Source organism: Salvelinus sp. IW2-2015, linkage group LG15, assembly GCF_002910315.2.
Source record: "Salvelinus sp. IW2-2015 linkage group LG15, ASM291031v2, whole genome shotgun sequence".
Lineage (NCBI taxonomy): Eukaryota > Metazoa > Chordata > Actinopteri > Salmoniformes > Salmonidae > Salvelinus > Salvelinus sp. IW2-2015.
This window is the reverse complement of record NC_036855.1, coordinates 21,674,764-21,688,370: the sequence shown is the minus strand read 5'-3', so window position 1 is coordinate 21,688,370 and position 13,607 is coordinate 21,674,764. Positions and strand designations below refer to the sequence as shown.

Below are 13,607 nucleotides of genomic sequence, written 5' to 3'. Positions count from 1 at the left end.
AAGGTTAAAGCTTGGTCGCAAATGGGTCTCCAAAGGACAATGACCCCAAGCATACTTCCAAAGTTGTGGCAAAATGGCTTAAGGACAACAAGGTCAAGGTATTGGAGTGGCCATCACAAAGACTTGACCTCAATCCTATAGAAAATTTGTGGGCAGAACTGAAAAAGCGTGTGCGAGCAAGGAGCCTACAAACCTGACTCAGTACACCAGCTCTGTCAGGAGGAATGGGCCAAAATTCACCCAACTTATTGTGGGAAGCTTGTGGAAGGCTACCCGAAACATTTGACCCAAGTTCAACAATTTAAAGGCAATGCTATGCGAGCAAGGAGGCCTACAAACCTGACTCAGTTACACCAGCTCTGTCAGGAGGAATGGGCCAAAATTCACCCAACTTATTGTGGGAAGCTTGTGGAAGGCTACCCGAAACATTTGACCCAAGTTCAACAATTTAAAGGCAATGCTACCAAATACTAATTGAGTGCATGTAAACTTCTGACGCACTGGGAATGTAATGAAATAAATAAAAGCTGAAATAAATAATTCTCTCTACTATTATTCGGACATTTCACATTCATAAAATAAAGTGGTGATCCTAACATTCCTAAGAGAGGGAATTTTTACTAGGATTACATGTCAGGAATTGTGAAAAACTGAGTTTAAATGTATTTGGCTAAGGTGTATGTAAACTTCCGACTTCAACTYTACATCTTTCACAAGCTTGTTTTCTCTGAGCATATCGTTAGCTAGTCCATACATGTCTATATTCTTTGTAGACGTAGTGCTTCGTGCTGAAAGATTAGTAATTTCCTGACATCCGATTGGTTACTGGCATTTACAGGCCCTTTCTGGAAACCTGATTGGTTAAAATACCTCATGTGCCGCGCAGCATTTCCTTGTTTGAAAATATCTCCAGCGAAGAATCAACGTAGACAAAATGAGAAAATCTCYAAGAATATACCTACAGTATGTGAACAAAAATAGGCAATCTCAGTTTGTCAATGCGAGAAAAGCAGTGAATGAAAGAAACATTTGCCTGATCCACCAATTGAGGCAGTGGCAGTACAGGTACTGGAGAAAAAGGAGGTAGCCCGCAGCAGCGCGTTAAGACACAGATTAGTTGAGATGAAGATGATAACTAGCAGCGATCAACCAGACAGCAGCCAGTCAACAGTGGCTTTTATTCCACATCTCAAATAAACCACCTTGTACATGATTTGATTTGTCAGTCCAGTGTCTAAACACTGGATTGCCAATCACCATGGACTTCACCAACTAGTGATTCTGTAATTATGTCATGATAGAATGTGCAGTGTTACGGCTCTCGTCGAAAGGAGTGAACCAAAGCTCAGCGTGGGGAGTGTTCATGATTTTTATTTTCAAAAAACACTCAAACAAAATAACCAAAAGTGAAAACGAAAGCGCACAGGTACAGACACGAAACAGAAAACAAGATCCCACAACTGAAGGTGGGAAAAAGGGCTGCCTAAGTATGATCCCCAATCAGAGACAACGATAGACAGTTGCCTCTGATTGGAACCATACCCGGCCAACAAAGAAATATACAAACTAGAATGCCCACCCCAAATCACACCCTGACCTAACCAAATAAAGAAATAAAAAGGCTCTTTAAGGTCAGGGTGTGACATGCAGACTGTGAAGGTGATCATGATACATTTAGGAGGAGTGTTTACACTTCCTCCAGGCTGCAGGAGTGCTCCAGGAATAAAGAAAAATAAACATGCACTTAGTTTTCACTATGCAGTCCTAAAAATTCTTATTCATTAATCGAGTTTACTGCATCTTGAGCAGGAAGTCTCAATAAACCKATGCGTATACAGAACTATACTTCAGACACATTTATACTTCAGACACATCAGATGATACGGTGTCCCATAAAGCTGAATTGTGCACCTTCTAAAGTAAACAACTATCTTGTAATCTTAATCTTTTTGACCTGTTTCATTGACATACAATTATGTACAAACTGTCCCTAATTTCCCCACTCCACTGTGTCTCTCACAGCCTGTTTGAGTTCAGTGTGTACTGGCGGCTATCTATTGTTCCACAGGAAGGTTATCTCTAACCCAAACAACAGATGACTTAAACAGGAGGGCAGTGGACCAGGCCTCGAGGAGTGAGCAGCCTCTAATTTAATTTCAGTCCCTCTGTCTTACTCTTTCCAATTACTAAGATATTGCATTATTGGATTGCTATATGAAAGCCAATTACCATTCACTTTGTTACTTTCACTAGTTTCCATATCCTGTTTGGGCTGCAGGGGCAGTATTGAGTAGCCTGGATAAAAGGTGCCCATTTCAAACGGCCTCGTACTCAATTCTTGCTCGTACAATATGCATATTATTATTACTATTGGATAGAAAACACTCTCTAGTTTCTAAAACCGTTTTGAATATATCTGTGAGTAAAACAGAAACTCATTTTGCAGCAAACTTCCTGACAGGAAGTGGAAAATCTGAAATCGATGCTCTGTTCTAGGGCCTGCCTATAAATGTGCTTGATATGTATTAGTATACATGCACTTCATACGCCTTCCAAGATGTCAACAGGCAGTGAGAGAAGAAATGGAGTGTATAACATGATCTGAGGTCGAATAAAAGCTCTTGGCATGACGTGACACCAATTTCCTGTTTTCTGGAACGCGCGAGAAGGGACTTGGTATTGCCTTCTGAAAAGCTGTCGTTATAGACGACTAATATCTCCGGCTTTGATTTTATTTGTAAATGTGACAATATCATCGTAAAGTATGTTTTTTCAATATAGTTTTATTAGATTATTGAAAAATTTTCGGGACGTTAGGCGTGTTGCGTTGTCTGCGTTTGTTCACGAAGGAGAGCTTCGCGCCACTTTGCTAGCTTTCCGTGCTAATTGACTGGAGAAGAGGACATTCTAAAACCAAACAACGATTGTTCCCGACAAAGGACCCCTGTACAACATTCTGATGGAAGATCATCAAAAGTAGGACCCATTTATTGATGCTTTCATATATCTGTCGAACATGTGTACTATTAGTTTGCGCCCAGATTTTGGGCACTCTCTCGCATAACGTAAGCTGGATGTCGTAATGAAGTTATTTTTAGAATTCTAACACGGCGATTGCATTAAGAACTAGTGTATCTATCATTTCCTATACAACATGTATTTTTTAGTAACGTTTATGAATAGTTATTTGGTCAGAATAGGTGAGTGTCATAAAAATATCCGGACATTCTGGGAAAAAGCTGCTACGTTAGCACAATGTATAACCACTGATTTCAGCTCTAAATATGCACATTTTCGAACAACACATAAGTGTAGTATAACCTGATGTTATAGGACTGTCATCTGATGAAGCTTATCAAGGTTAGTCAAAAATTATATATCTTTTGCTGGTTTGTTACGATCGCTAACTTTTGCTGCTGGTAAATGGCTTGTGTCTCTGGCTATTGTGGTAAGCTAATATAATGCTATATTGTGTTTTCGCTGTAAACGCTTAAGAAATCGGAAATATTGGCTGGATTCACAAGATGCTTGTCTTCATTTGCTGTACACCATGTATTTTTCAGAAATGTTTTATGATGAGTATTTAGGTATTTCACGTTGGTGTCTGTAATTACTTCGGCTGCTTCGGTGCTATTTGTGATGGTAGCTGGATGGTAGCTGCAATGTTAAAACTGATTTATACCTCAAATATGCACATTTTTCGAACAAAACATAGATTTATTGTATAACATGTTATAAGACTGTCATCTGATGAAGTTGTTTCTTGGTTAGTTTGGTTGGTTCTTGGTTAGTTAGGTTGGTTTTGTGCATGCTACCTGTGCTGTTAAAAATTTCTGTCCTTTTTTGTATTTGGTGGTGAGCTAACATAAATATACGTGGTGTTTTCGCTGTAAAACATTTTAAAAATCGGACATGTTGGCTGGATTCACAAGATGTTTATCTTTCATTTGCTGTATTGGACTTGTAATGTGTGAAAGTTAAATATTTCTAAAAAATATATTTTGAATTCGCGCCCTGCACTTGAAGTGGCTGTTGTCATATTGTGCCCGGCTTCGGGTTTGCAGCCCAAAGAAGTTAACTTCTCTAGGGTAGGGGGCAGCATTCTGAATTGGATGAAAAGCATGCCCAAATTAAACTGCCAGCTACTCATCCCCAGAAGATAGGATATGCATATTATTAGTGGATTTGGATAGAAAACACTCTGAAGTTTCTAAAACTGTTTGAATCATGTTCTGTGAGTATATACAGAACTTATTTAGCAGGCGAAACCCAGAGGACAAACCATTCAGATGTTTTTTTTTGAGGTCACTCTCTTTTCAATGATATTTCATTGGGAAAACAGATTTCTAAGGGACCTGCTTGCAGTTCCTACCGCTTCCACTGGATGTCAACAGTCTTGAGAAATTGGTTGAGTGATTCCTTTGTGTAATGAAGAAGTACGGCCATCTTGAACGAGAGTCACTTGAAGTGTCCTGTTAGATAGAAGCGCGTGACCAGAAAGCTAGCTATAGTTGGTTTTAATCCTGTATTGAAACAGATCATCCCGTCTTCAATTGATCGATTATTAACGTTAAAAAATACCTAAAGTTGTATTACAAAAGTAGTTTGAAATTTTTTGGCAATGTTTACAGGTAACCTTTGAATATTTTGTAGTCACATTTGAGCAAGTTGGAACCAGTGTTTTCTGGATCAAACGAGCCAAATAAATGGACATTTTGGATATATATCGACGGAATTAATCGAACAAAAGGACCATTGTGATGTTTATGGGACATATTGGAGTGCCAACAACAAAGCTCGTCAAAGGTAAGCATGAATTATATTTTATTTCTGCGTTTTGTGTCGCGCCTGCAGGGTTGAAATATGATTCTCTGTCTTTGTTTACTATTGTGCTTTCCCCAGATAATAGCATCGTTTGCTTTTGCCGAAAAGCCTATTTGAATTCTGACATGTTGGCTGGATTCACAACCAGTGTAGCTTTCATTTGGTATCTTTCATGTGTGATTTAATGAAAGTTTGATTTTTATAATAATTTTCATAGAATTAATTTGAATTTGGCACTCTGCATTTTCTCTGGCTTTTTGCCAAGTGACACAGGTAGCGTCCCGCCTAAACTCAGAATTTTGGATATAAATATGAACTTTACCGAACAAAACATACATGTATTGTGTAACATGAAGTCCTATGAGTGTCATCTGATGAAGATCATCAAAGGTTAGTGATTAATTTTATATCTATTTCTGCTTTTTGTTACTCCTCTTCTGGCTGGAATCTTTTTTTTCTGTGACTTGGCTCATACCTAACATAATCGTTTGGTGTGCTTTCGTCGTAAAACCTTTTTGAAATGAACACTTAGGCTGGATTTACAACAAGTGTATCTTTAAAATGGTGTAAAATACTTGTATGTTTGAGGAATTTAAATTATGGGATTTCTGTTGTTTGAATTTGGCGCCCTGCAGTTTCACTGGCTGTTGACGAGGTGGGACGCTACCGTCCCACATACCCTAGAGAGGTTAACTGTTTACATTATGTGGAACACTGAGCTGATGAGTAATCACCACCCTTTTGAAGGTCTTATTAGAATTGTTACATGCTGACCAGACCGGACACGTCGTGCTCGAGCGTCGCAAAATACATTTGGAAATCCATGTTATTCAATTATTGCGCCAACGAGCGTCTGTGACGCCAAGGGCTAAAATAGAAGTCGTTCCTATTTTGACGCAGATCGCGCTGAAAGTCATCTCCTCATTGGTTTATAGAAGCAGGTACCCACGTGCCATTTACTCATTGGTTATACCCACGTGGGTGATGAAAGACAAACTTTGTTGCTAAATAGCTAAATAGGACAAATTAACGTTAGCTAGCAAGTGCAAGCTAGCTAGCTAAATTGCTATACATGTTTTAATGCTTTTCGACCTGTCGCCAAATTAATGTCATTGTTCAGAGTTTGTTTTGATATTTAACCTGCGTGTCGTGATCGCGTTTGGTGTGGGGGGCAAAATAAATTTATGCACGATAGCGCACGATGGCGCACGCGCGCAGCCGGTTTGGGTTCCGTGTTAAACAACAGTGTTTTATATATATTTTTTAAACATAGGTCAATGCAACCCGATTGTGGTAAGAAATATGGAAACAATTGAGAGATTTATTCACCTCTGAATCTATTTTTGATACTCCCTCCCATGAATAGAAATATAACCTTTATTATGATTACAGTATTACCATACTAAGTGGATTGTACAACCCAGAATGAAGAGTTAAAATTATTTTCTATGTTGATTTCCCTTACTTTAAGCTAAAATCTAAACGCTTACATAAAAATGTAATGATTATTATCACACAAGTGATAAGAGGATGGAATGGAATGGAATTTTAATATTTGTGCTTTTCTTACAACTCATTTCTGTGTTCTATTTATGTGCTGTTCTATAAACCAATTTCTGTGTTCAGCAGGTGGCTGTCTGAATGAATCCTCACTATCAGTAGCTGCAATTGGCAGTACCCCAGACCTTGTTTTGAGAACAAGAACGAAAGATATCTCAGTTATAAGGTCTCAGCTTAGAGAGAAGCCTCGTGAGGTATTGGTCTGTCACATGTTATGAACCAGTATTGGTTGGTCACATGCATGAAAGAAAATGGTAATGATTCATTAATTATGCTAAATCATGCAAATATAACTTGTCGGTGTATAGCCGTATATAAGACAACTGCTGGGACTGCCCATGGCGGAGCTCCTGATTGACATGTGTACTATGGTGCATTGAGTTGGTTGGAACCTCTCCAGCGCGCTGACAATAAACATGATTCATTTAAGATTGACTTCAAGAGTCCCTGTGTAAGAATTTCCATGACACAACCTTCCCACAACTTTCTGGGAATGGTGCAGGATAATTATTTGCACTTTGGAACATTTTGAGCACATTTAAGGAACTTTAAAAAACATTTTTTGGGGTGGTATTTCATCACTTTAAAGAAAGTTTCCTAAAAGGTCAAATATGTTTGCATTTCATTTCAATTTTGATAATGTTCTAGGAACATTCTCCAACTTGTCTGACATTGGGGAAACAACGGTCTGTGGGAATTTCAATACTTCAGCATAATGTTTCCTCCAGGTTTCCTCGTGGTTCTTTTTAAAAGAATGTTCTCAAATTGTTCCAAGAATGTTAAGAAACAACGTTCTTCTGTGGGAATTTCAGTACCTCAGCATAAAGTTTCCTACAGGTTGGGGAAGGTCCAGCCTTCCATTAAGATTAGAAACTTGGGTCTGGTTTAGTCTTACCATATGGATGTGTTGGTAACACATCATTCCAAGATCAAAATACCTATCCGAGGCCCTCAAAATAAAGATAATTGATGATCAGGAGTCTGGGAGGGGGTTACAAATCCATTTCCAAGCAATTCAAAGTGCATCATTCCACTGTCCAACGGTCATCTACAAATGGAGAAAATTCCAGGCCACTGGCAATCTACCTAGGACAGGTCGTTCCCCCAAATTCAGCCCAAGAGCTGACCAAAAGATGTCATAGAAGTCTTTAACAAAAACAGGGTAACATGAAGGGATCAACATGCCTCTCTTACCACAATCAATGTGCCCGAGTCAACTGTCAGAAAGGGACTTGGCCTACATGGGAGGTCAGGAAGGAAGAAGCCTCTGCTCTCAAAAAATAATACCAAGACACGACTGACGTTTGCCAGACAACACCTGGGTAAWAACTGAAACTACTGGAGCAATGTGCTCTGGACAGATGAGTCAAAAAGGGGAGTTGTTTAGCCACAATGCCAGATGCCATGTTTGGCGAAGACAAAACACTGCCTTTGAACAGAAGAACCTCGTACCAACCGTAAAGCATGGAGGCGGTGGCATTATGGTTTGGGGCTGCTTTGCTGCCTCAGGGCCTAGCCAACTTGCCATCATTGAGTCAACCATGATGTCAATATTGTACCAGAGAATTCTTGAGGAAAAGGTGAGGCCATCTGTCAAATAGATGAAGCTGAACCAAACATGGATATTGCAACAGGACAATGATCCAAAACACAAACGCAAAGCTACAACAGAATTGGTCAAAAATAATAAATGGAGGGTTATGGAATGGCCGAGTCAAAGCCCAGATCTCAATCCTGTCGAAATTCTATGGGGAGACTTGCATGCAAGAAAGCCCTTAAACATAACACAGTTGAAGCAGTACTGTAAAGAATGGGCAAAAATTCCTCTGAGTCGATGTAAGAGACTGATAGACAGTTAAAAGAAACGGCTACATTGAGTTATTTCAGCCAAGGGGGKAACACAAGCTATTGAAGCTAAGGGTGCACTTGTTTTTTCCGCACTATGGAATTGCATTTCTGTAGATTTGATTAATTAATAAATGATTGCAAAGTATAATCTTTTAGTGTCATTTGTTAAATTAGTTTTCCTTTATCTGTCAATAGTGTTGAAGTGAAGATTACATATCCACCTGTCCAAATAAGTAKAAAAAAAATACAACTTTCCAGGGAGTGTACTTGCTTTTTCACATGACTGTATTTAAAGTCATGTTCTCAAATTGTTCCGAGGATATTAAGACAACTTTAGTAACGTTCAGAGTATGTTATTTAAAAATATTATTTAAAAACAGAAAACATTCCATTCTCGGCATCAACAAAACTCTCTATATCCTCTATTTTGTTAAGTGTGTTCAGGTGTGTTGGCCTCCCCCATTAATTGGCCACACCTGATCTTAATTAGTGCTTGTTTCCATCCTGTTGGCACAGTGTACTAAGTCTATGGATAGAGAAAAGAGATTATCGGTTTGAATCTCACTGATGCCGTATCACAATAAAAAATAAATGTGTTTGCTTGATTAATGCACGATTAATTTCCATGTTTTATRTGTGCTTGGAGTTTAAATTAGTTAACCCAAAATAAGCTAGCAGTTTTATTAAAAGTCTTATTGAAACATTCAGGGGAAATTTTAAGGAAGTTATTAAAAAACTTCCAAATAATCTATCATTTCTGTTCTCAGACTGTTAATAAAACCTCCCAGGAAAACGTTCAAGGAACCAGAGTAAAACGTTCTCAGAACCTCCCTGCAACCTAAAAAATAAAAATCTCAGAAAAGGCAATATTTTCACTTCCGTTCCCAAAACCAAAAACGTGTGTTCACACAACGTCCAAGGAACTAAATGTTCTAGCTGGGTTCTTAGCAAAGAGCAATTTCTCAAGCAAGAATTTTGCTAGGACTGTCTGGTAGTGGTCTGAGTTGGGAGYGGAAAACTGAAATCTAGCTGTTATTGGCAGACAGGTTTGGAACTCTCTTTCTTTTTGGTCTATTAGTGTAATTTACCGCCTGATAATGTCACCAGGCAGGCCAKAACTCCATCCCACCAAAACAGGCTGAAATTTCAGGCAGTCTTTTCAAACAGCTTTTACACTAAAAAGGAATTATCATAATTTTCACAATTTCACAGTACTGTATTATTCCAAACTCATAGTGTGGAAATATATATAAAAACATGAAAATCATCATAGAGAAGAAAACTCACGAAACGTTTCTCACCATCAAATTGCCAGACGGTAGGTTAGATACTCTTTCATTCTGTCTYTGTGTGTGTCATTGTTTTAATTCCTGTCTTTACTCCTATCTTCTTATTTCACTGCCCTATTATCTCTCTCTCTCTTTAAGCATTTCTCTTTTTCCATTGTTAACAAGATACGAGTTTCAGCACAGACAGCGCAGCCAAAAGGCTGAAACGTTGGAACATCTGGACCTAATGGAAAAAGGGTTCTGCAGACACAGAGAGGAGGAGATACAGAGAGGAGTGATGAACAGACAGAGAATGAAGAAGGACAGTTATGGTAAAAAGGGGAGGGATATCAATTCAAACAAAGGAAGAGCAGGTAGAAGAGCGCAGCAGAGGACTATAACAGAATTAGGGGGACAGCAAGTACAAATCCAAGCGAATACACAGAGTAACACAGTGCTGGGTGTCCAATATTCTTGTTGTATTCACATGTATTCTTCTGTTAGCTAAAACAATGTGCACACACACACACAGCAGTAGTTAGAGTATGTAAATGTTCATCATACTCTCTACATCTGTCTTTTGGATCCTACAATTCCAGATCTCTGTCTGAAGTTCCACTTAGCTAAATGTTGTGCCACCACAGAAATGTCTGCCTAGAGTTGGCATTCTGATTTAAGGGGGAAATTGAAAATCAATCTTCATCCAAGAGTAAGAAACTTTTTAAACAATTGAAGAGAGGGAAAGGCAGGCCCGAAGACGCTGAAGACTGCTCTTCCACATTAGACAGATAATCATCCAATCAATAAGTTATAGTTTTAAAGTATTGAAGTCCAGAAGGTAGCTACATCTATCAGAACCAGATGAGGCTCCATTTGTTTACCCAATCATTAGGTCTGTCTCGTCTTTGCTCACAATAATCAGGCCTTTTTAGTGGGGGTTAAGGAAACCAATATGTAATTTGGTCATTTGGGTGAACTAACACTACTGTAGAACTACTGTAGAAGTGACAGGGAAACTCTACTTATAAATTAATTTGAGAACCTCATAGAGTAGCATAAATGAGGTATTGGATTGTAGTTGGATCAATTAAATTCAGCCTCTTTGCCCAACTGTAGTAAAGCATGGAGAAAAAATATATTGATTTGAATGTTGTGATTCAACTAGAGCTCAGCCTGCACAACTTATACATGTTTACTGTATGTGACTGATGGAGTATCAAATGTGCCACTGWTCACCAGCAATCCAGATCTATCATGGACCATAAAGCGTGGCCTGAGAACTTTACAAGAAAGCATCTGCTCACTTCATTCATCCCGGCCCAAAGGGGAATTGCACTGGCCTTTTAACCATGCTTACCAAAAATTCACAAGAGACAACTACAGATAGTTGGACCWAATGCTCGATCATTGTCCCACCATCATACTCACCTTGTATAAGATACTGGTTGTCAAAGATACAGGAACAAAAAATATATGTTTTCCCCATTAGGTTATATTACATTTCTAGTCAGACTGCATTCAACATTGTATAAAGTATACATAAATATAGCAATTATGTAATATCAGATTGTTMATTTGATAAGTGTAATAACCATTGAGAAAACGCTTGTGAGCCTACCATTTTGACATTTTGGCAATTTMATATTTTCATGGCCATTATTACCAGCATATGGCAAAATAAAATGTAAATTGCTTCATATGGCCCCAGGGGGCATGATAATAACAATAACATTCCTGAACGTGTCTAAGTATGACATCATGACAAAATCTGAAAACACTGAGACTGGCAACGACAGATGTGACAACGAGATGTTTCTGCAAATTAAACATTAATTGTGCTTTGGTAAAATATGAAATAAGATGGTCACTATCTACCTACCCTTAAAGTCGAAGTTCACAGATTTTACAAGGTGCACTCAACAACCAACAGTTCCCCAACTGAACTCTGCCCCCAATAGACATGACAAGCAGCAAAGGTGAGGTGGAAAGAGAAGGATGAATGACAAACTCACTTGTCCAAAACGAAGTAGAGGTCAAAGCCCCCGAAGCAGGATGGTCCACCCTGCCCTCTGTCCTGGTTGTGCCCAGCGTTACCAGCTGTCAGCACCACCAGCGCACTTACAGCACCAAGCAGCACTGGTAACCAGGAGCCTCTGCACCCATATAAATACATTATTCAAGTTTGGAGGAGCTATTTCACATGAGAGGAAGAATAACACCACCTTGGAAAACAAGTGGAGAAAAAAGGATTCCTTATTTCTGTATCTTCATCCAATATTCTTCAGCATTGAACATAACTAATCCAAAAGGGTGAAGTGGAAGGCAGAGAATGCACTGATGCTATGAATCCAGTCTGTCTCAATTTAGTCAGGAGGCTCTCATCACTGGCTCGGGGACAAGCACAGGCTACACACACATGCACTGAGCCTCATATTAGCCCACTCCTCTTATCTCGCCTTTTTCTTTTGCTCTTTTCTTACTGTTGGGAAGTAGGACAGGGGAAGTGTATTCCAGGCAGCTCCAGAGAAACCTATGTAATTGTGTCTAACTTAAAGRCTCCTTCCACAACTCCCTGACTTTCTTTTCCTTTTTTCTCATGGTTGAGGCAGTAATGAAGACAGAGGTGAGAGAAAGACAAACTATCCCCTTCTACTGCCATCTAGTGGTGTCAATCACTACCAGGAGCTCATAAGATCAAATATGTATTTGTCACATGCACTAAATATAACAGGTGTAGACTTTACCATTAAATGTTTAGTGTTAAGTCTACAAATGTTGTATTCGGTGCATGTGACAAATACAGTTTTATTTGATATTCTCCTGGTATGGAACCTTGTCATACTGACTGTCACCACCAGATGGCTAGTTTGTCTTTGAGAGTTTCAGTCTGTTTACCTGAGGATAATACTTTAACCAGCATAAATATACTGATTTAACTTTTTAATGTGTAGAAAGATAACCTTGAAATGGGCATGGTCTAATTAATTTAACAAACGAAAAGACATTTAATAAATCATAAAATCAATTGTTATTTCTGGTTGCTTTGTAGTAAACCCCTCTAAACTTAAAACCTGTTACATTCAGTTTCTTCTGCATTGGGAATAGATTAACTAAAAATGTCATAACCACAAAACAAATATGTCAATGACCTGAAACAAACACTGTCAGTAAAGGGTGTGTAAACTTTTGGGGAATTTTGCAACACTGCAACCTGCAAATAGCTATTTTAAGTATTTTTTACTGGCTTAAACTAGACCTTACAAAAACACTCTCACATCTTTGTGTATTGATATTTTTCCGGCAGTAAATGACAGTTAACATCTATCATGATGTTCTTGAAGTAAAAAAAGCACGGACACCCTAAGGTGAAGTGCTGAGTAACAGAGGATGATCTATACAAATGAAACAGAAAGTTGCACACTAACACGTATCTTTCTTTTTCATTTGTATCATGATGTTTTTACCATTTATATTCAACCAATCCAATTAATCAGACACCAGAACATTCACATTTGACACAAAGTAAGCTGACACAATAGATGTAATTCACTGTATATTGAGAACACAGTGAAGAAAACAATTCACTTCCCCACAGAGCTGAAGATAGGGCATGAAATGGAGGGATCACTCTTCTTAACCACCTTGAATTCACATGCCTTTTGGTCCCACTCCTTCATGCAATCACCAGGAAAATCTACGGGAGTTGCATACCTGCAATCAAACAATCAACATCAGCAAATCATTTTGTTGTGTAAATCAATAGAATTTCACTCACCCAGTCTATTAATAAACGCCTGAGATAGCTTGTGTGGATATTTTGAGAAGATAACAATGGGTTGTATATTCCTTTAGTGTGATAGATACAGACTGGGAAGGCTGAGGGCTACATAGACCATGCATTTTGTAGGTGATAGTATAAAGTTGTACCCCGAGCAGCATGAATTACAAGTGCAGTCCATGCAATCACTGTTCCTCCAGCGGGAACCAACAGGATGCCATGTCTTGTCCTTGTCGTCACGACAATGGGTTTTGCCTAAACAAGAAAACAATATAACATATCAATGTGTTTGTTGTCTTTTTCAATGTACTAGCGTAATTAAAAAATGT

General features: G+C 38.6%; 1 protein-coding gene across 1 annotated transcript in view; it reads right to left on the bottom strand.

Moving 5' to 3' along the window:
- Positions 1-13,085, bottom strand: part of LOC111973795 (anthrax toxin receptor 1) — a 70,564-nt gene extending 57,479 nt beyond the window's left edge. The window contains exon 1 of the mRNA XM_070447027.1: positions 11,513-13,085. Coding sequence (XP_070303128.1) covers positions 11,513-11,673 — 161 coding nt within the window. The 5' untranslated portion in view covers positions 11,674-13,085. The remainder of the gene's footprint in view (positions 1-11,512) is intronic.
- Between the last annotated feature and the right edge of the window lie 522 nt (positions 13,086-13,607).